Below are 22,019 nucleotides of genomic sequence, written 5' to 3' on the forward strand. Positions count from 1 at the left end.
TACAACGACATCCACCCACCACTAATATCAGTCACTCGCTCGATTGACATTTTGTATTGACTATTTATTTTGACGTCTCGTGAAATCGTGAGCAAGTGGTGAGCAATTGAATAGCAAAGAGAAAGCGTTTTGATAATTACAGCGAGCCACAGAAATGTGTACATAATAAGATGGATCTAGCTAAATCGCTGTTTAGTTCGCGTGACCACGTCGGCTACGTGGGACGTGAAGATCACGAACGTAAAATAAGTGCAGCTTTAGCAGACGATGACCCTGAAGATGTGATCGATGCTATAAGAAGCTTAAATTTAGCTGAGGAGCTCCTTCCTGCGCCAGGCGGACCCTTCTCAGCACTGACTCCGAGTATGGTTCCACAAGACATAATGGCCAAATTAGCACAACCGGAATCAGAAGGCCACGGTGGAGGTCTCCCTGACTATAGTTTTGATGAATTCGGTTTTTGTGTTGATGAAGAAGACGGGCCTGAACAAAGCTCAAACAAACTTCTTGCAAATGTGTTTGTTGAAGATGACCAACACCGCTTGGAGTGGGAATTTTACAGTAAAGAAATAAATTTTACAGAAGGTGATGGAAAATTGGAAAAGACAGAAAAACTACAGAAAATGGTTAAAGATGGCGTGCCACATTCTCTTCGCCCTCAAGTTTGGATGCACCTTTGTGGTGCAAATAAAAAAAGAAAATCAACAGAGATTACTTACCATGAAATTGTTCGTGCCTCAAGTGATGATGGACTAGTAACTAGTAAACAAATTGAAAAAGATTTGGTTCAGATCCTGCCAAATAATGTGTGCTTTTCACATCCAACAAGTACAGGGGTTCCAAGATTACGGCGTATTTTAAGAGCACTGGCTTGGTTGTATCCTGACATTGGATATTGCCAAGGAACTGGAATGATTGCTGCATCACTCTTGCTTTTGATGGAGGAAGAAGATGCATTTTGGATTATGTGTACTACTGTGGAAGATCTTCTACCTGCATCTTATTACTCATCAACTTTAATTGGAATTCAAGCTGACCAAAAAGTTCTAAGGAGCCTTATTTCAACATATCTACCTGGTATTGACCAAGTACTAAATGCTCATGATATTGAGCTTTCTCTCATTACAATGCACTGGTTTTTAACCTTGTATGCAAATGTGGTTCACATGAAAATATTACTTAGAATTTGGGACTTATTCTTCTTAGATGGTTCTATTGTTCTTTTCAAAGCTACATTGGCTATGCTGAAAATAAAAGAAAATAGATTTACTGAAATTTCAAATTCTGCACAAATATTTAATGCTTTGTCTGACATTCCTGGTGAAATAGATGATGTTGATCTTTTGATCAAAACAATTGATGAAGTTTGTGGTGACACTTTAAGTCCGACACTGATTGAAACTCACAGAAGAAGACATTTGGCATATCTTATGGCAGACCAAGGAGCTCTTGTTGGTAACCCTAGTGCAGTACCAAACCTCCCGAAGCAGCAGCTTCAAAGGCGTCAAATTAAAAGAAGCAAATCTGTAATACAAACAATACTCTTTGGTGAGGACAGTAGTAGTGATGATTCTATTTCTAAGAATGTTAAACAAACTGAAATTCTTGTTGACCTTAGGGAAGCTATCCTTCAAGTTGCTCGTCATTTCTTGGCTCTAGAAGCACAACTTGCATCAGAAGTACAATTAACTGCTGATTATACTATGCAAAGCCACGCAGCAGATAGAGATAGATATGTTAATGTATCTCGAAGTAAAAGGCGACGAGCTAAGGCATTATTGGATTTCGAAAGAAGGGATGGTGATGAATTAGGATTCAGGAAAAATGATGTAATAGAAGTTATCAGCTCCAGAGATGAACATTGCTGGATTGGAGAACTAAATGGCCTAAGAGGATGGTTTCCTGCTAGATTTGTAAAGCTGTTGGATGAAAAAGGTGTTAAGTATAGTAGAGCAGGAGATGATTCAGTAACAGAAAAAATAGCTCATTTGGTTAGAGGAGTTTTAGCACCAGCTTTTAAAAGGGTACTACTGCATGGAATTAAGCGGCCTAGCTTTATGGATGGACCATGCCATCCTTGGCTTTTTATTGAAGAGGCTTCTTCAAGAGAAGTTGAAAAAGATTTCAATTCAGTGTACAGTCGGCTGGTGCTATGTAAAACATATCGTTTAGATGAAGATGGAAAAGTATTGACACCTGAGGAATTGATGTACAGATGTGTGCAGGCAATTAATTTATCCCATGATAATGCTCACGCTCAAATGGATGTTAAGCTCCGTACTTTAATCTGCATGGGCCTAAATGAGGAAGCTTTACATTTATGGTTAGAAGTCCTTTGTTCTTGTGTGGATGTTGTTCAAAAATGGTATCATCCATGGTCTTTCATAAACTCCCCTGGTTGGGTTCAAATTAAATGTGAGTTAAGAATACTCTCACAGTTTGGATTTAATTTAAACCCAGATTGGGAACTTCCTCTGAAGAAGGATACCCAAAATCAACCTTTAAAAGAAGGTGTTAGAGACATGTTGGTCAAACACCATTTGTTTTCATGGGACTTGTGAAAGCATTTTCTTTTATACTTTTATCAAATATTTTAGTGCAATAAAAGCTATTTGTAAATATTTTAAAAAATCAAATTTATGTTAAAAGCACGGCTTTTGAATTTTAAAAACTATTTATGTCTGTTTGTATTATATTGTCATTATAAAAATTATCTTGCCTAAGTGTTATTAATATTTTACATCCCCTAAAAAAGTTAAACATTGGCCACCTAACTCAAAATACAGGTATAACATCCTAAAATTATTTTTTATAAAAATTTTGTAGTGTGTTTCACCAAAAGAAATTAATCTATGCAATATGTTGATATTAAACTTCAGAACAAGATGGCTTTAAATAGTACATATAATTTAGGAACCAAGAAGAATTATTTATACAACCGACAAAACCGTAAATTATAAGATATCACCATTACATACCGGTTTTAAGCAAACGATCGACGCAGTCTACTCACCACCTTACATTGAGACGTCAGCTAGTCTATACGTAGTATCTTCTCCGTAGTCTGTGGCTAGTCTGCTAGATTACTTCGGACGCGACGCACCCAGTCTCTTAGGTCGACTTCGGCTATAAACGACTCGCTGTTTGCACCGGACAGCTTACAGCCTTCGGCGGGCAAACGAGTATCGCCTAATGACTGTCAGTGTAAATGAGCCACATTATACGTTTGGCGTATTTATTGTCTATCAGCTTTCAGCAGATTACTTCAGCCTGTCGAATACGACGCAGTCGACGTGGCATTTACATCGAGTCATCTGCCATCTTCTGCAGATTACTTCACTTGGCCGAAGGCGACGCACCCAGTCGCTTCGGTCGACTTCGGCAAATTTACGACCCCAAGGGTCGTATTCCAGAACTCTACTCAATGCTCAAGTCAGGATTTGAGCAGACTTAAGTATGATTTCAAGCACTGGAAATCCTGACTTGAGCATTGAGTAGAGTTCTGGAATACTACCCTATGTCTCCTAGCCACAGAACACCTCGTTTTTTCATTCCGTGAATTCGTTTTGAAGTTGCTTAAGTGCAAACCGTGAAGTGCTCTTAAAAAAAGAAAAAGTAATACGAATATTTTTTCCATCCTCTGAGCTTTATGTACGCGTTTGACTTGTGAAAATCTTTTTTTCCATCCTCTAAGGTAAAAATAAAGTTCAAAGAAGAAAGTCTCTAAACACAATATTTAAAAAGATATGAAAAAAAAAAGTTGAAGAATTGGCTTGATTCCGATGCCGTAAAAAAAAAATAGACTTGACACTTGACGGCGCTACCTTTCTTTCTCTTCATTTTTGAGATCAAACAAAGTGCTTGTTCTCTTGGAGCTAAGGCCTGTTGGCGACTTGCACGAATTTAATAAAAAATGGCATCAAAAGCTGAATTAGCTTGCGTTTACTCTGCTCTCATCCTGGTAGATGACGATGTCGCCGTAACTGTGAGTATTTACGTGTAAATATTGCTAAATTTTTAGGTTAGAATAGTTGATCCACTATCATCTCATAAATCCATCACAATATATTCCTGAAACGGTTTCAATTCCCCTTTTTAGACGCTAATTTTTAGATACAAGCAGATATTTCCTGAATTTCGTTCATAAACAAAAGTGGAGCATACATAACCTCAAACATATTATTGTAGGGTGAGAAAATCTCTACCATCCTGAAAGCGGCCAATGTCGACGTCGAGCCTTACTGGCCTGGTCTTTTCGCTAAAGCCTTAGAGGGCGTGAATGTGCGAGACCTGATCACCAATATCGGTTCGGGCGTGGGTGCTGCCCCGGCCGGCGGCGCTGTTCCAGCCGCTGCTGGTGGCGGCGCAGCGCCAGCCGCTGAGGAGAAGAAGGAAGAGAAGAAGGAGGAAGAACCTGAAGAGTCTGATGACGACATGGGCTTCGGTATGTTTACCTTTGAAAACCATTCAGTTTCAGGCAGTAGATTAATGAGCCGAGTGAAATAAATTAACTTAATCTTTAAATGAAGCATTCTTTCTTTATTTTTGTTGAAGAATAAGTTGTGAGTTCAATTTCAAGGTCAACTTGAGGCCAGCAATTAATTATTACTTTTTTATAACAAAAAATGTCTATTAAATGTTGCTAAATATAAAGGTAAAAGTAAAAGTATCACAACTTCTGAATTTATAAAATTTAAACCTGGTTCATTCATGCACATTTTCACATTTTTTTAATGATGTTGATCAAATGTATTAGCTTCAGAACACGAATGATTGAATAAATATTTACTGAAATTTACATAATGGTAATAAATGAAATCATTTTATTAATACAATTTACTAATTCACGTATTCGTCTTGTTTCAGGTCTCTTCGACTAAAAAGCTTTTTGTAAAGCTAAATTCCACATGTGAGCTTTATGAAGCTTTTTTAATTATAAGGGAACATAACTTTATAATAAAGTTATAGAAATTGATAAAATCTTTTTATTTAAAAATAATTCTTTTTTATTAATGGTGGTATGCCACTGTTCTGTTTTCATGCAATATATATTAAGTCCAGTGTAGCATGTGTGTAGCCCCCCTTACATTACAAATGTGTTAATCTACATTCACAAAAATTACTACAGAACGTAAAATACTTATCACAGTCAGGATGGCTGGTCGCCTGTCGCATCTGGCACTGAGTGTATATTCAAGAATTGCTATATTTTCTAAATAATTGCTACGTTTGATACATATTAAGATATTAAAAAAAAAATTGACCAGCCATTCTGACGGCAGGATGGCTGGTTGCCTCTTTGTTCAGCATGAAGGGAGTAGATTTTCCAGAAGTATGTATTACCAATAATTGCTACCTATTTGCCACTTTCACGAATTAAAGGTATACGTTTCCTATCTACATTGGTTAAAAATATATAAACGATTGAAAATTGTATGAAGTGCCAACGCCTGCCCTTTGTATTATGGCAATACAGCACTAAAAAGTTTTGCTTTTTTAAATTAATGAGGCACTTCGTAAAATTTTCAATCGATTATATTTTTTTAACTTATGTACATAAGAAGCGTACACTTTTAATTTACCTATACATATATATTATTAAATAATTGTGTATTCAGGTTTTTTTCAAATGCGGTAGCACCCTCTGGACAACATCAACGCCCCCAATTGCTTTCGAGGCCCCTACCCTATGGGACTCTTCACCGCCCACTGGTAGTAAGGACCACTTTGGGATAATAAAAAGAAAAATAGAAAAAAGATAATTATGTTTGAGTACAGTCGCGGCCAAAGGTGTAGAAACGTAAAAATCGTAATATTTATAAAATCTTTAATTAAAAATAACTTGGAAATATTACCATAGTACCACGGGCTTTTTGTAGGCCATCACCTCCTTGACATCCCCGTCCCGGCTTGACGTCGACTTAATAGACACCCTGTGTAACAAATACGAGCCAAAAAACTGGCTTCCAGAGAATTCTCATGCTTTCTCCGGAATTCCCACAATATCATCTTATGTCTAGTTTGTTTAAATTGAGCCTTAGAACTCTGGCCAACAGCCTGATGCCAATCCTGCACTGTAGGTGATAATCAGTGCTATCATGTATTGAAGGGCTGTCTGCAACCCAAGCGATATCTCGTGAGGCATGGGTGATCTGCTTCCATAGAAAAAGCTCCCGCTTCCATAGAAAAACCAGGCTATATGTGATTCCAATGAAGAGTCCAGGCTGATAAAGGCCTTTAGCACCAGCCTTTCTTCTATTCAGGCTTATCATTAGTACTTTCTAGAAAACACTACTGTCTAAAACTTTGGCAAGGAAACCTACGTACAGGTGTACTAAGTAAGAATATAATTGTATATTTCTATTTTGAATCAAAAAGATAAAAAAATATATACACCAGTTACTTCTATGTCATAGCATAGCTGAATTTCCACAAAGGCTAGAATACTTACTGTAGCTAAATATGTTGCACCAATAAACAAACATTAGTATAATAAGAATTTATTAAGATCTAAACCTATGTACACACTCCAGCACATCAAGCTACACAATGACGTATCTTGTTCCGTTGCACTGGAGGCTATTTTCGAACAAAAATGTGTAGTCTGATGTGCCATTGTCCATATAAATTAAAAATAACAGGAACTATTCAACCCCACATGGCTCGTTGCACTCCAGACAGCTTGTTGTAGTCTGCCAGATGTCGCCACACTATGCGGCTCATGCGCCATTCTTTCACTATACCTCGCGGTCTGCAATAAATATATAATAAAGTTGAAATGTTCTGTAAGCATTAAAAGTAAGCACTGGATGCAAATACAAGCAATGTATGGTAATGGTGCAACTTGACATCATCATGGTGCACATTTGGATGTATTGTATTGATATATTTTTGATAACCATACCAAAGCTAATTGCCTCTGTGTAGAGGTCCCAGGTTCGATTCTCAGGTCAGCAGAAATATTTGTATGGCCTACATTTATTTCTCTTGTGAGTTTGGGTGTAATTTGTGGTTGTCTATGTGTGTCCATGGCACCCGCGACACAGGGTTTCCCTAGTGCGGGGCTATGTTGAGTGTGTGCATTATTATATTATATTTATTATTATAAAGGCTGTATGTTGTACTTTATCATCAAAGAGTAAATATACTATATAATAGGAAATGAAACTATTTTTCCGGATTTAAACCGCGTACATTTGTTTTTTCAAACAAACCGACGTTTCGGGCCCTTTACAGGTCCCATGGTCACGGTTGACCGTGAAAAATAGTTTCATTTCCTATGTGTAACAATCGCGAAAACCTAAGAACTCGATATATTATATAATGTCAAATATTTTTAACTACATCTAGTTGTAAACTAGTCGACTTACCTAGAAGTAATAACACATCTATTATTAATTCTCATAGGGTTAGCGTTCAGTTCAAACTTATTGATTTCTTTGTCGGCCACTTCTCTAATTTCCACGGGCAAGATGTCGTTCTTCCTTAAAGCATTGACTCTAGTTCTGTCCAGGAAGTGTTCAGCACTTAAACGACGTCTTTTAACGTCTCTTATCATCATCCAGTTGGCCCATTTGTTTCTTACTTGTTGATACTAAAAATGTGAAACTACATTAGTGAAAACCAAGTATTGTGAAAACTTTAGATTATGATTTAGTTTAATTTTGTCAGGATATACAATAGACTTGAAAATATTATCTTACACCAAACCCAGCAAGCACTTGAGACTTCCAGACGAATTTTCCTAGAGTGGAAATGTTTAAATTCATTATATTTAGTAATTTGTATAAACAGTCTCTCAAAGAAACAAATACGTGTTATGCCTCACAAACCAATAATACAATACAACAATAATATGCCTCGTTAAACATAACCAAAAAATTTCACATATTTTACAGCTGTATTCTGTACATTATGAAGGAGTATAGCATAATAGCACGAGGCGCCCATTTTACTGCTATATTTACTGTATCCTTCTAACTGGATGAATTGCCTCTTTTCAGTGTTTGGAAAACGCAACTGGTTGTTTCTTTTTTTTGGTACAGTTTTTTTCCATTGGAAAAGGCAAAGTCACTAATGCGCCATACAGCCAGGACTAAGAATAATTACGTTCTTGGAGTCTTGGCTTTTCCACGAATTTTTAAACAAGTCCATGGGCTTTTAGCGGTTAGAGTTTCATTCGGCCGTGTTTTGACTTTAACCTTTGACTGTATGATAAAGATGAAAGAAAATTGTGACTCGTTTTAGAAAAGTGACGGATTAATGTGATGAGAAGTGAATGAATTATGTCTATATACGACTTAATTTTTAGTTTAGGTTTTGAGTATCTAAATCAATTGTTACTTTTTTAACCATGTTTCTCCAATACTCATTACATAATAATAGTTTATATGACTGTAACATAATGGAAGGCATTAAAATACGAGTGTGGATTTATGTACAGTTACATACACTGCTTCATAACACTTATTATAAGCTCTTTATGATGTATTCAGGAACGGCATGTTACAACGGCCCCAACTGTCATATTTTATATCATTCGATATCAAGTAATGTCATGGAATATAATTTGCAAACGGGATTTGAAAGTTGCGAGAATAACTGAAAAAAGGATCAGGCGATAAATTATGAGATGTAAATAAACAAATGGTATAAATATAGAATAAATATTATATTATTATTACTGCAGTTAAATTTTTATAAAGTTTCCCCGTTTTAAAAACAAATTAGTCAAAACACTCTGCAAGTGGCTAAAACGCCTTACCAAATGCTTCGAAAAGCCAAGAAAAAAAAGATATCAAGTTTCGAATAGAACTTGTTTTGTTTTTCAGGGTCGCATTCGAAAACTGTACGCAATGCTCAACTCCAGACTTGAGTATGATTTCAAGCACTGGAAATACGACCTTAATGGCAAGGACTTGAGTATGATTTCTAGTGCTTTAAATCATACTCAAATCCTGTGGAATACGACCCCAAGAGATGTTCGAAATTTGAATGTATTAATAAAATTGAGTTCGATTTTTTTGTTTCTGGCACTTCGCGGTTTGCGTTTGTGCCACTGCAAAACGAGGAAACTTGTTCACGGAAAACAATGGAAAGGGAAAATAATTTAGAAGAAAGGATCAGGGAAGTGCGATTAAGGATTTCGATGTTATTATGAAGCAATAATAACATTTTCACAGATAAGAAATTCTTGTAACAAAACAGTTTATCGTTATGCTGGCCGTAATTTGCGGTTTTTGAACATATTATAGAGATGTATACATATTAGATCCATATAATTATTGGCTGTATGATTTCAAAGATCTGAGATTTAAAAAAAAAAGCTCGTTTGATGCGTTTCTTTTGAACGCTAAACGTTTAAATAAGAGAAATAGCAGAGACAAAAAATAAAGTTTATAGCACTATCTTCTCTTTTTAATCTTTAGTAGCTATTGGAGTAAATACGAAATAAAATGCTCGAAAAAAAGAAACGTCATTCATCTTAATTTGAAAAAGGCGTCGCCCTGAGGAATTTGTTAAAATACAAAACTGTTTTTACCAGAAGTAAAGAGGTTTCTTGATAATTCAAGATGAGTCCTAAAAGATTATCAAGTCGACGTGCAAGTATGGACACTGTTAGTCAAAGGAAAAAATTAAAAACTGATGTTTCAAATTTGCGAAGAACCTTGAAAGAAAGTGGATTGACTTTGAAACATCCTCCAGACAAGTGTATTGCTTCTCAGGAAATTACTCATATTGTACGCAACATTAAGAAAAATCTGGCAAAACATGTCGAGTTTCCTCTTAATGTGTCCGAACTATATTCAGACTTCGAAAAAGAATGCAACAATGCTGATGTTTTTAAGCATTATCTGTTCCCAAATATCGCTCGGATCGCCGAAGACAGCCCTGAAGAGCACCCAATAAGTGACACTGTGGTGAAAATTCTACTGAGCGTTCCAACACTGCAAAATAAATTAATCGATTTCATATTTGAAAAGGCCATAGATTTAGCTGCAGAATCAAAATGTGCTCCATGGATACAGATGATACTTAAAAACCTGTCTTCCTTGGACAGTATAATAGATTCTGATAAGATGTCATCAAATCTCATAAATTTATTGGATATTGCCTCAGAGAAGATGGTGAAATTGGAGATAATAACAGCTATTCCTGATATAGTTGGAGACCAGGAACATAACAACATTGCCATAGAAATGAGCAGGATTCTGAGTGAAGAACAAGATCTTATACCTGCAATTTTGGATTGTCTGACATACCTGTGCTTATCAGATGAGCAATATGAACAACTGCAAAAGAAAACCTTAAGTATTCTTGGAGCCTTGTCGAGGTGCAGTTACTTTGCAAATTTTATCAAATTCCTGCTGATGCCAGGTCGAATGAGTGATAATGCCTATTTAGAAACTGTACAAGGGTTAAGAAATGCTTTAGGCTGGCCTACATGTGTTGCAAAACCACAGGACATAGCCACAAGCCAAGTTCTGACTGCTACAGCCATTAGAAATTCAATGGTGTCTTCAAAAGTAACATCAAACGCTTGGTTGAAGACTATTGCCTCCTGTAAAGTGACCACAGATCATAAACCAATTGATTTCATCATACTTCTTATATTATATACAACATCTGAAGAAAAACAGAGACAAGTAGAAAACTTGATTAGAAAACAAATAAAATTAAATGTTCTGAAGGATGACTTATTGGATGAGTCCTTTGAAAAATTTAAACCAATTTTGAAAGATTACTTGAAAAACTTGATCGATCTGACCAATTCATTACTAAAAACAAAAAATGACCCTATGGTTGAATCTTTTGCTACACACATTTATACTTTAATGTTATCACAACTAGATGATTGCAGTCAAACTATTGTAGCGGAATTGCTACAGCTTGGCCTGGACTGTAAACAATGTGTAATGAGCATTCTAATCATACTGAATAATGTTGCATCAAAAAACATGTCTTTACTAAAGCCCCAAAGTCTTCAAATGCTCACTTTATTGGATAGAATGGATGACATGTCTCTAGCTGAAATCAGAGCAGTAATGAACCTAGTATGTGGCCTTGCATACAGTTATGAAAATTCAGTAATAAGGGATGATATACATATGATTATCAGAAAGGAACTGAGCAGCTCCAGTCCAATTATTAAAATCCAGGGAATTCTTGCAGGTATACATGCTGTCAAATATCTCATGGCTTCAAGTTCTGGAGAAGATGAGACAGTAGAAATACCAGATAATGTTAGTTATAGCTCTGTTACACACTTATCGGAGGGAGATCTTCGTGAAGCTGCACAGATTATTGAATTGATAAGTCGCAGCACCAAACAGTTCCCAGATATGATTTCATTCTTTTACGATGAGTTGTCAATAGTTGTCCAGTCAGCAACTTATATAAATAAACATTTTATATCCTGGTTAACAGATGCAGTTACAAATGATTTGCAACAAAATTTCATTGTAGATGCTATAGAAGCAGAAAAGATTGGCAGTTTAAAGCTAACAATGCAATATTGCCTTAATGCAGACAGTGAAGTGGATGATGTAATTGCAATAAATATTGCAGGATTGACTCTGAAAAAAGATCAAGAGGTAGTGGTTGAAATTCTGTCGCCTCTTTTTCAACTTGTACAAACTTTACACTCAAAGCGGGAAGACGGAAATCTATCTAGCATTGATGCTTTACTTGGATGTCCTATTGTCATGCCCACTTTTGATATTGATTTAATTGAAGATATGGATCATTCTACTGTGGGCAACATATTAGACTGTTTGATTCACTGTGTAAATTGGTTAAGAGAACTACTCAATGCCTTTGCAAGTCAAACAGATTATGCTCTTAAAAGTAAAATACTTAATAGAGTCCTGCAGGTTGAAGACATAGAAATATTAATTGGACAAATTTTATTATCAAGCAAAATTGCATATAAACCTCCTGTCTGCACATTCAATATCAATAAATACACAGGTGAACAAGGGGAAAAAAAAACTCCTAAAGCACAAAATTCGAAATTGAAACCACAAAAGAAAGCCGCGCAAGATGATACAGTGCTCCCTGTGACTGTTAAATCTCAAGCAACACAAAATAATGTTAATTTTAATAAGAAACTTGATTCAATCCACAACATACCTCTCAGGCCTTTAAATCTAAATTTAATTCACCTGCTTAACTCTGATCTGACATCTGAAAATGATGAAGATTCAAATTTATCTATTAAAACTATGAAGTTTCTTCTGAGATGTGTTAACACCAATTTAGAGAAGGTATTAATTTCGAAAATTAAAAGGAAAACATTTCTAACAAAGCAAGAAAATGTCGAAACTTATGACCCAAAGAAAGCAGAAGAATGTGCCAAGTCTGTAAGTGAAATACTACCAAAAATAATGAATCACTTGCAGTGTGTAACTTCCTATATTGAAAGCCATAATATTGAACATTCTCAAAATGTAAATGGTTTTATATTCAGCTCTGAAATGATAGATCATTTGTTATGTTTGGAAAGTATTTATAACATTTTCACAATATATTTCAAATGGATAGGGTTCAAGAATAATCACACTGCTTTACTAAAAAGTTCTTTAAGAACAATAGCAATCGCAAGTGAAGGAAATGCAATGTCAATGAAGGACTTGCTGTTGAATGTTGCGAAGTATCTACAAAAGCATGAAAAATATTGCTTACAGCTATCAACTGCCATATCTCTAATAGAATTTTTGAAGGCCATCCAAGAATTTTCAGAGAATACAACAATACTAAAAATTGTGAGAGATATGGCTCAGAACTTTTTGTCGCAACAATGGAAAACTCCTGATGGAATTCAGGAAAAAGGACTAGCATTCAATCAAAGTGTAGACAGACTGGCCGGACTTTATTTCGTTAACAATGAAATACTTGCTTTGAAAAATTTAACGTTACAACTAATGAACGATATAAATGTGCTCAAAACTAGGAATGATACACTACTGTCATTGAAATGTATTAATAAAGCAAACTTTCCAATTTTGTATAGAAATCTTGGAACAGCTCTTCATGAAGCAGCCAAAACTCGTCTGGATAAAGGACTGACTAACTCCGAACATTTAGGACTTTGGAAGGACGTCGCAACTATTATGAAATACATGTCGGAAATAGCGAAAACTTTGGAAACGAGGAACAACTTGACGGCGTTTTTCAAGAAATCTATTCCAGTGTTAAAGTTGTTTTTGTCTCAAGGAATCCCTATTTTGGAGTTAGAATTCAAAGACGCTACGCAGGAAGTGCTAGAGATATTAAAGATATTACAGCAATCGACGAGGTTTTTGCAGTCTCTTTGCTGCCACTCTAGATTGAAAAAGGATACTGCATTGATGAGCAAAGTACCGTACATGCGGCAACTACTTGAAACCTTATTATACAAAGTAAAAGCCGCATTGGCAGCCAATAACTGCTCAGAAGCATTTTGGATGGGTAATCTTAAGAACAAAAACATTCACGGAGAAATTATAACTACCCAGCAAAGTGTGAACAGTGAAGAGTCTTTGGAAGACTGTGATGAACAACTACCTGAAGATGAAGATAGCGATGAGACTGATGATGAAGTGTTGAATGCCAACTCCAACAATATAAAAAACGTTTTGTAAGTAGTGTTCTTAACAAATGTGCTTTTGAAAATATTTGCTTTTGTCGGAATATACTTTTTTTATAACATGGTTTTATTTAATTTGTCTTTACATTAAAATCTAAGATGGCATAATTACAATTCTCTCTTAGCACATCTTCGAAGGTGATAGTCTAGTTACTTAGTTCCCAAAGTGGTTCAGGTGGACCTCAGGGGTCCACGGGAGACTCGACGGGGGTCTACGTTGGCACGACAAAAAAAAATAATATATGGATTATGGTAGAAATGTAGATGCAGGGGGTCCACCTGAATCAGCAAAATTTTGAAAGTGGTGTATGAGAAAAATGTCTGGGAACCTTAAATTGAAGAAACTGTGCGAGACGAGTAATGATATTTGAAGAAAACGCACACAATATGTCGAACTTACGCAAGCATTATTAGTCTAAGATCTCGAATATCAATCGCCGATATTGCACTATTTTTTTTAGTTCACATAGAGTTTAAAAAAATGTAAGAGTTCTCTGCAGTCATGCCACACAGACGCGGTACAGCGGTCCAGGGCCGGACTTGCGGTAAGCGAATGCGTATCGAGGTGAGCTACACAGCCATACGCGATGTACACGGCAGTCTCACGCGGAGTTTACAGTTCATAACGGGATTGCGGTACGGAGGCGATCGGTGCGACACCTAAAGCAGCCACATTTTCATTTTCCACAGATTTTAAAGTAACCACCACATCGATGTCGAATGATCAAGAAAAAAATTTTGTTTTTATTCCTTCCGGCTCAGAATATCATTATGCAACATATTGTTCAAACCTCAAAAATTAGCGTTGCGGATGCTTCCGTTTTGCAACGCAAAATAAATTTTGATCAAATTCATATTGAAACTTAATAAAAACACAAGTGTTGTAAAATAATAGAACGGACAATACCAGTAAAGCGCCGCTCCCAGATCGCGCCACCACTGTGTGGACGGTTGCACAGAACTCGATGGAGTACAATTTTCAAACAAGTCATAGCACTCGAGCCTCGCCGACCACACCCACCCGCCACCCGGACTCACTGGCAGGGTTCCTATTACGAAAATTCCCGAGCCTGGAACGTTTCCGCTACCGCTTGTGTGGCCAGGGTATAGTGTCCTGCAGTCGATTTTTTTAAATTCGCCAAACTATGATATCCAGTCATTTACGCCATTGCTATTTCAGCATATTTATTTACGTACAACCTCGGCGTGAGCTCGCGATAGCTAAATGGCATTTTTATACTGCGAGGATGACTTCTAAAATAAAAGAAAGTTTCAGTAGTGGTCAGGTTTATTAAAAATTCTTAGTACAATCTCTGGGGTGGACCCATGGTGGACTTCATATGTAGTGACCTGACATTCTGCCAATGTTTCTTCAGTAGGGAAACCAGGAAGTTGATTGACAGATGCACATTTTGTGCAAGTTCATCAGGGGTCATGTCCACATGGCCAACAGCAACAGAAAGGCACAGTACCTGAGAAAAAGAAATAAAAAAGGTATGGGTATTAAGCAGTTTTACTATCTTAAAAATTCTTAGGCTCTGATGAAAGTTCCACAAAATTTGTGAATTTATGCCATTCTCCTAGCACATATTTCCCTTATTTCACTATTTTGTACAGAAGTTTCATCACTAATCTGATGATACATATAATAAATATCTCAAACTACAGGTACAAAACTTATGTTGACTTGTATAATTTGATATAAAAGTAGCACGTTAGTTTTAAAAGAAAACTTTAACATTTTTTAAAATACTATATGAAAACTGCCTCTGTAGCCGAACGATTACCATGCTGGACTGCCACGCAGAGGACCCGGGTTCGATTCCCGGGCCGAGAGAAATATTTGCATGGCCTACATTTATTTCTCTCCTGAGTTTGGATGTAATATGTGGTTGTCTATGTGTGTGTCCATGACATCTGTGACACAGGGTATTCCCTAGTGTGGGGCTATGTAGAGTGTGTGCATTATTTATTTATTTAAATCATACCTTCTTCATCTGGAACTTGATGGTAGCCTTGACCTCATCAATCTTCTGGGTCATGGACTCCTGGTGGGAGAGCAGACCAGGGAACTTGCCCGCTTTGTTCAAACCAGGACCTAGGAGACGGGGGATCTGTTTGATCAAGGATTCCGATGCAAGGAAAGCATCATATCTGGAAACATCAGTGTATTAGTACACAAAATTATAAATTCCATAACAGTACTTGCATTATATTGAGAGAATGTAGAGTATTTTGTAAAACTTAGTCAAAGAAATGATACTAATTACCAACAAAAACCCCTAATTAGGTTATTGAAAAGAATTCACATATTGATAGCACCACCTAATACATGTGTATTATCTACGTGTTTGTTACTTATTATACATGTTAATTCGATCGATATTCTGTAAGATATAGTGTCAACAAAAGGAAACTCACTTCTTTGCCAGCTTTTTAACAAGTTTCTTGTTTTTATTTAACTTCTTGAGAGCCTCCGCATCCATGCAAGGTACATTTAAGGACTTAGCCTCGTCACAATGCTGCTGGTCACCAAGCACGCACACCTGCATCTTGGGACGCGGGATATACTTGAGCCTGTAAAGAATTTTGTTTGATAACAAGAGTGCGATTGTAATCAAACTATTTATCTCTATTGTGGATTGTGGGACGATCAGTCAAATATTGTCATCAATGATTAACAGATAATACATGCAATATAATTTATAACATCATTTTGAATTTATTTAGTGACATGTTTTAGTACTTATTGTATTGGTAGTTTTCAGCCGGTAACAAAAAAAAAAATATATTTATGTGGACAAAAGGGTACTATGGAAACAACAGTTTATGGAAATTTATTATCATTTGTTATTAATGCTTGTTTTGAGTAGAATTTTATTAAGTGCTGACCTCATAGTCAACAATAAAAATCTGCCAAATTTCTCAATACTTACTGGCCTAGAATTATTAAAATAAAAACTGTTTATTAAGGTCTAATCTGCACGAAACAAGTATTCACACTGTATTATCAAAATGTTTCTAAGTGCTGTGCAATTAAGGGGACATAAGGCAATGGCCTTAATCTTCAAAAACACCTATATCCTATATCTTCTAACATTGCATTGCACTAAATAAAATTTTTCCCTGATAAAATTTTCCTGAGAAATTATAAAAAGAATAAAAAGTTTATTCTACTAGAAACAAGTCAAATTCAAAGAACATTTAAAAAAAGATTAAAAAAATTTTCTATTTTTTTCCATAGTACCCCCTTTACTTCAGTCTGACACCAACTTGTCACACACAAGCTTCACAATAATTCTGCATCTACATAATTAATAGGCATATCTTACCCCCATCCTCAAGACTTTATCCTAAATCGGTGAAGCCAAAGGCCACCTACCCATTATTTTAAGACTCTGGGTGGAGTCCCGTCAGCTTTCGCCGACTCCCTGTGCAGATTCATTTTGGTGGAACTTTTGAGGTCTCAAATACAAAGCGAGGTTATTATTTATAACCTCCAGATGTTAAGTGCGAAAGTAACTTCAACATAATTAATGAAATGTTCCACAAAAATGCTCGTCTCAGGTAACATACTTGACGGTGCCAGAGAAACGCTTGTCCTTCTGAGGGTCATAGTTCTTCAGACCGATTTGGATTTCAACAGTTTCCAAAAAGTTACGTTTTTTATCCTTTGACGCCTGGAGAACGGCGTTTACACACTCGTAGAGTGTATCACGCGATACTTTTGACCTAAAAAGAAAAGGAAACAAATAAAATTCGCGTTTTGAGGTTAGAAAACGTACTACGAGGTTAAGTTACGAAATTTAACGAAAATTTTAAGTAACATGAGTACAGCGGCTACATTTATAGATAACAAAGACTACAATTTCAACGAATAAAGCAAGATTATTTAGATATTTTAAGATTACTTACGACATTTTCCCGGAGATACACCCCCTTCACGTCAACGACACGAAAGTGAAAGACTGTTAGTGATGTGCAGAACAAATATTATAAAACAATTATCGATATTGGATGGTCCAATCGATTTTCATGCTCGAAAAACTCGAAAATATTTTAAAATAGATTTTGGACAAGAACGCGATAATAATTGTAAAATATAAAAATATAATTAGCATTTTTATATTTTAACAACGCATATGCGTCACCGTAGACAACATACTAAACAACTTACCGACTTTCGAACTTTTTAGTTATTCTTGAAAAATAAAACATCGAGGAGGGATCAACTGACCGTCGAGTATATGAAAGTTTAAGTCTATTGCAAAAAATACATCAAAGGCATCAAATATAAGAACACATCAATAGTTTTTTGAAATATCTTAAATATCTAAATAAATTAAACGTGGGTAATGAAAATAAAACTTTAATTAAAATAAGGTCGCATATTTATTATTTTTCTTAACTTTATCCAAAATCAACGTGTTAGGTGATGAGGGTTGTGGGTGCCTAGGGCTCGTGACGTACCAATCTTTTCCTTCTAAAGCAGTGTCACAAAGAAACCAGCCGTACTACAATAAAAATTCAATACCTATTTATTCAACAAATATGGTAAAATAATTGTCTTTCGATTCAAAATAAACACACAAAATACGCTTCAATCGATAATATATTATGGTCACATATTAGACCACATTTTATTATTTCTAATTAACATCGTTTATGGTTGGCAAAATGCCTTAGACCTTGAACGTAAATTCAAAAAAATTGACCGTGATCGCACAATCAAGACATATATTTTTCCATCCTCAAGAATCAAGAACACGTCAATCACTTTGGACTTTGAAACGTTGGCGTTGTTACCACAAGCGGCAGATTTGAATTAAAATCTTAAGTGATGCGCAATTGGTTTTGAACTTATGAATTGCGATTTAGAAGGAAAAAAATATATCTCAATTCACGTTTTTTTTTACATTCCCTACTCCCTCAAAATGTCCATGATGAATCCCTGTATTCTTTTAGCTGCTATAAAAATACTTTATGTCAAACTAGTTTGAAGTCATATTACTATATATGCAGCAAGAGCACGTCAAGCTTGTAATCAAGTAGTTATAATCAATGATCACAATATGGTGTGGAATCGATTTTTTTGATTGTACTGTTATAAAAAAAATCACTGTCCATTTTTACTGAGCATGCGATTCAGTAATTAACACAATAGTTAAATAAAATTTAAAAAATGACCAATTTTTAACTGTTTTAAAATGTTAAAAGTTCCCAATAATTTCTAACGTGTGGTTTCTCGAAAAAGGTAAATAAAACTCGAGCCCCTGGCGTGTCTGGCGCCAGCGTGTCGCGTAGACGCGGGCGCATGGCTAGTAGTCGTCCGTCGTTGTTCCTAGTGCAGTGACGTTATTTAATTTCATAGCAATGTATTCTCATCGGGACTATTACGATGGCAACGGCGTCTGTTAATCGTCGTGTATCAATATCATTGATAAAACTTTAAGACGTCATAACTTATTTATTTGTCAAGTAATTGAGAAAAAACCAAACATGTATTTTTTACTTCTACAGTATGATTTTTTAAAATGGTCAGTGATTTTTTTAACACCCTGTATACATACCCTACACCTTACAATTTATAAGTAAAAGAATTTTTCGTTCTCCAAACCTCATTAGACGTAGCAGGTGGAAGTCTGTACTGATCCACTGGACCTACGGGTTTTATAACACCTTTCCGTTTCATTTTAATGAACCTTTGTATCGAACCATAAGCGAATCCATTAACTCTGCCCATATAACAGTCTATAATTCTTATAATGTTGTGATCGGGTCTATCGCACTGTAAATCGTCGTTAAAAAGTTTAGAGTCATACAAAATGAAAATTAAATGTTGGAAGTTAATAGGTGCGTAATTTTTTTTCGATTTACAATAGCAGTACAATAGATATTTACTTTCATTATAACGTAGATATCCAGGTTATTCTTTACAAAAATCAGTTCTATTTTATTTTATTTGTGATGAAATAAAATAATACTAACCTCCTTTGGACATGTTGACTTCGCTATTACTTTTTCTATGATAGGTGCGACTTCTGTTTTAACCATGGGTTCTTTATAATCCTCCCGCATTACATCTTTAAAGTAGTTTTGTGGACCATATAATGTTAGTCCAAAAAATTCCATTATAAAAGTTACATGAAATTAATTTAACAAAATTTTTGGTATTTAGCGCCAAGAATGAGTAATACAGTTAGAAAGGTCTCCAACAAAATCGTCATTTACAATTGTCGTACAGTTGTCATTTTTTATTTCTTCAAAGACTACAAAGATTTATTGAAACAGGTGTAAACCAGCCAATATTCAGTATAATTATTTTTTAATTTAATCGAGTAGAATTTATCCATCACTACTCTCGTTCATAACTTAAGACTAGGGAAGCACGATTTTTTGTTTTGAATCGTAATGGATCATATGCCTCTGAATCGATCTACAGATCGGATCGTATGCTTTTGAATCGATCTCATAAAACTCGTTTCCAAATGGATTTCGATAAAAAAAATTGACAGCCTTTTTAGCTTCAAATGGTTCATGACTTTCATGGTTATTTTATCTAATATTTAGTCTTTGTAAGGATAAATTGTAAGTAACATAACCTCACTATTTAGTAATCGCTCGATCAGCTGTCTTTCTTGCTAACGTTCTTTTCAAATTGTTTTCATTTTTCTTTTTCATAAGCATAAACAATGTTTACTCGCAAAGCTGCTGCGGAACGTCAATTGGAGGATAAACTCCAACACGCTTTATTAGAACTCGAAACAGCAAAGGCACTGAATGAGTAATTGCTAACAGAAAGAAACGATAGAGAAAAGGAAATATTGGACATTTTAGAAAGGAATAGGCATTTAATAAGTGATATGGTAGAATTGCTTGTACAAATTACGAAGGTACAGACCAAAGAGACCAGCTACAGATAGTGGTAGATGGATTCGACCAAAGCAGCAGCGCATTCGAAGAAGCCCTTGCGCGTATTTCTTCATTAGAATGTGATCTACGAGACGCGTACAGTCAAATAAGTATAATGGAACAACAGTCAATACAGTCACAGGCCCTATTTGATGAGCTAGTCAGCAGTACTCCCACAATGGTCTGTGCTGTGCCACCCTCCTGTTCAGAACCAATCACCATTGATCTGACTTGTGAAAGGCACTCATTTAATTCAACAGCTTTAACTTTAAATTGTAGTAAAAAAAATGAAAAATATGTTAAAATTAATAAATACATATCTAGCACAAACAAATTAATAAAGAAAAATGCAGCATTTTGTAAAAATATATCATTAAGAAAAGACGTCAGAGTTTGTTGAATGAATTGAGTGATTGTACTCAAAATCTTGAGAAAAATAGGCTAAGCTATGAACGTGACACACAGGGCCTCCAGGCAGAATTACATAATGTAACAAATTCATTAAAATTAATAACACAGAAATATGAAACTGCTCAACACGAGATTAAGGAGCACACGCAGGCTATGTATAATTTATTCGATTTATGTAAATATAATAATGACAGATTTGAGTATTTAACGAATAATCAAGTTTCTTTGCAAAGAAATAAAAATACAATCCTTCCTGCCTGTGTGTATCACTGATCCCTCCTTATTGTTGTTGCAGGAATCTTGTTTACAATCTAAAAATACCTTGTCAATAACAAAAAAGGTCAAATGAAATTCAAAATAATATTGTTATGTATAGTGATAAAATGGGTAAAAATATAGGTTTTGCAACTTAACCACCTAGGAATAAAATTAACAAATATTTGCATGCCAGGTGCAACATACTGTATACTGTAAAATATTAGTAATAAATATTATGTAAAATATTTTGTCAACTAAATTGGACCAAGACACTACATTAATAATTTTAATTGGCAGAAGAGGAAAATGTAATAAAAAAGATTTAATAAAATATTTTTCACAAATTAAATAATTTAATTAATGTAAAAAAAAAAATATTTTGTTAACTTATCTTTTCAGCGATAGCCTCACAACAAGTGAAAATAGCATAACTTAAATAGAACATTACACAGCTTAACATTCCATTATAGTAAATTTTATTTTATGGATCCTAATAATTTTATTAGTGAATATTTTTATTTGACTAAAGATAGGTATTATCTTACTGGTTATTTTAGGAGACAGATAGCCATGATAGCAGAGTTGCTATCATATTATATTAATAATTCAGCCAAATCGTTGGCTACCAGACCGGCTGCTTCTATTGAGCAGTCCATTGACATAGGTCAATTTACAGACAATAATCAATCTGTTGAAAATAATTCAATTTCCAATTATTTAAATTAGCTAATAAGACAACGGAGAGACACTCTTGCAACACAGTAACAGTAATAAATCAACCTAAAACATACAGAAATAAAATAAATTGTAT

At 35.2% G+C, this 22,019-nt stretch overlaps 6 protein-coding genes across 6 annotated transcripts; 3 read left to right on the forward strand and 3 right to left on the reverse strand.

The window, feature by feature from the left end:
- The first annotated feature begins 17 nt into the window (after positions 1-17).
- Positions 18-2,656, forward strand: LOC113233449 (small G protein signaling modulator 3 homolog). The gene has a single exon (XM_026468589.1). The coding sequence runs from the start codon at positions 171-173 to the stop codon at positions 2,559-2,561; it is 2,391 nt and encodes a 796-aa protein (XP_026324374.1). The 5' UTR covers positions 18-170; the 3' UTR covers positions 2,562-2,656.
- Positions 2,657-3,830: 1,174 nt separating this feature from the next.
- LOC113233092 (60S acidic ribosomal protein P1) lies at positions 3,831-4,945 on the forward strand. Its single transcript, XM_026468075.1, has 3 exons — positions 3,831-3,985; positions 4,189-4,444; positions 4,867-4,945. The coding sequence occupies exons 1-3, from the start codon at positions 3,914-3,916 to the stop codon at positions 4,878-4,880; spliced, it is 342 nt and encodes a 113-aa protein (XP_026323860.1). The 5' UTR covers positions 3,831-3,913; the 3' UTR covers positions 4,881-4,945.
- Positions 4,946-6,499: 1,554 nt separating this feature from the next.
- Positions 6,500-7,942, reverse strand: LOC113232828 (28S ribosomal protein S14, mitochondrial). The gene is made up of 3 exons (XM_026467664.1): positions 7,704-7,942; positions 7,371-7,594; positions 6,500-6,751 (listed from the first exon to the last, which is right to left on the reverse strand). Exons 1-3 carry the CDS (start codon positions 7,767-7,769, stop codon positions 6,649-6,651), a joined length of 393 nt encoding a protein of 130 aa, XP_026323449.1. The 5' UTR covers positions 7,770-7,942; the 3' UTR covers positions 6,500-6,648.
- Positions 7,943-9,509: 1,567 nt separating this feature from the next.
- Positions 9,510-13,663, forward strand: LOC113232825 (Fanconi anemia group D2 protein). Its single transcript, XM_026467661.1, has one exon. The coding sequence runs from the start codon at positions 9,573-9,575 to the stop codon at positions 13,620-13,622; it is 4,050 nt and encodes a 1,349-aa protein (XP_026323446.1). The 5' UTR covers positions 9,510-9,572; the 3' UTR covers positions 13,623-13,663.
- A 1,249-nt stretch (positions 13,664-14,912) lies between these two features.
- Positions 14,913-17,606, reverse strand: LOC113232826 (60S ribosomal protein L10a). The gene is made up of 5 exons (XM_026467662.1): positions 17,543-17,606; positions 17,204-17,359; positions 16,049-16,204; positions 15,616-15,781; positions 14,913-15,099 (listed from the first exon to the last, which is right to left on the reverse strand). The coding sequence occupies exons 1-5, from the start codon at positions 17,545-17,547 to the stop codon at positions 14,929-14,931; spliced, it is 654 nt and encodes a 217-aa protein (XP_026323447.1). The 5' UTR covers positions 17,548-17,606; the 3' UTR covers positions 14,913-14,928.
- A 374-nt stretch (positions 17,607-17,980) lies between these two features.
- On the reverse strand, positions 17,981-19,759 carry LOC113232827. Its single transcript, XM_026467663.1, has 3 exons — positions 19,616-19,759; positions 19,245-19,415; positions 17,981-18,141 (listed from the first exon to the last, which is right to left on the reverse strand). Exons 1-3 carry the CDS (start codon positions 19,757-19,759, stop codon positions 18,001-18,003), a joined length of 456 nt encoding a protein of 151 aa, XP_026323448.1. The 3' UTR covers positions 17,981-18,000.
- Between the last annotated feature and the right edge of the window lie 2,260 nt (positions 19,760-22,019).

This window comes from Hyposmocoma kahamanoa, unplaced genomic scaffold (assembly GCF_003589595.1).
Source record: "Hyposmocoma kahamanoa isolate Upper Pololo Valley unplaced genomic scaffold, ASM358959v1 78, whole genome shotgun sequence".
Classification (NCBI taxonomy): domain Eukaryota; kingdom Metazoa; phylum Arthropoda; class Insecta; order Lepidoptera; family Cosmopterigidae; genus Hyposmocoma; species Hyposmocoma kahamanoa.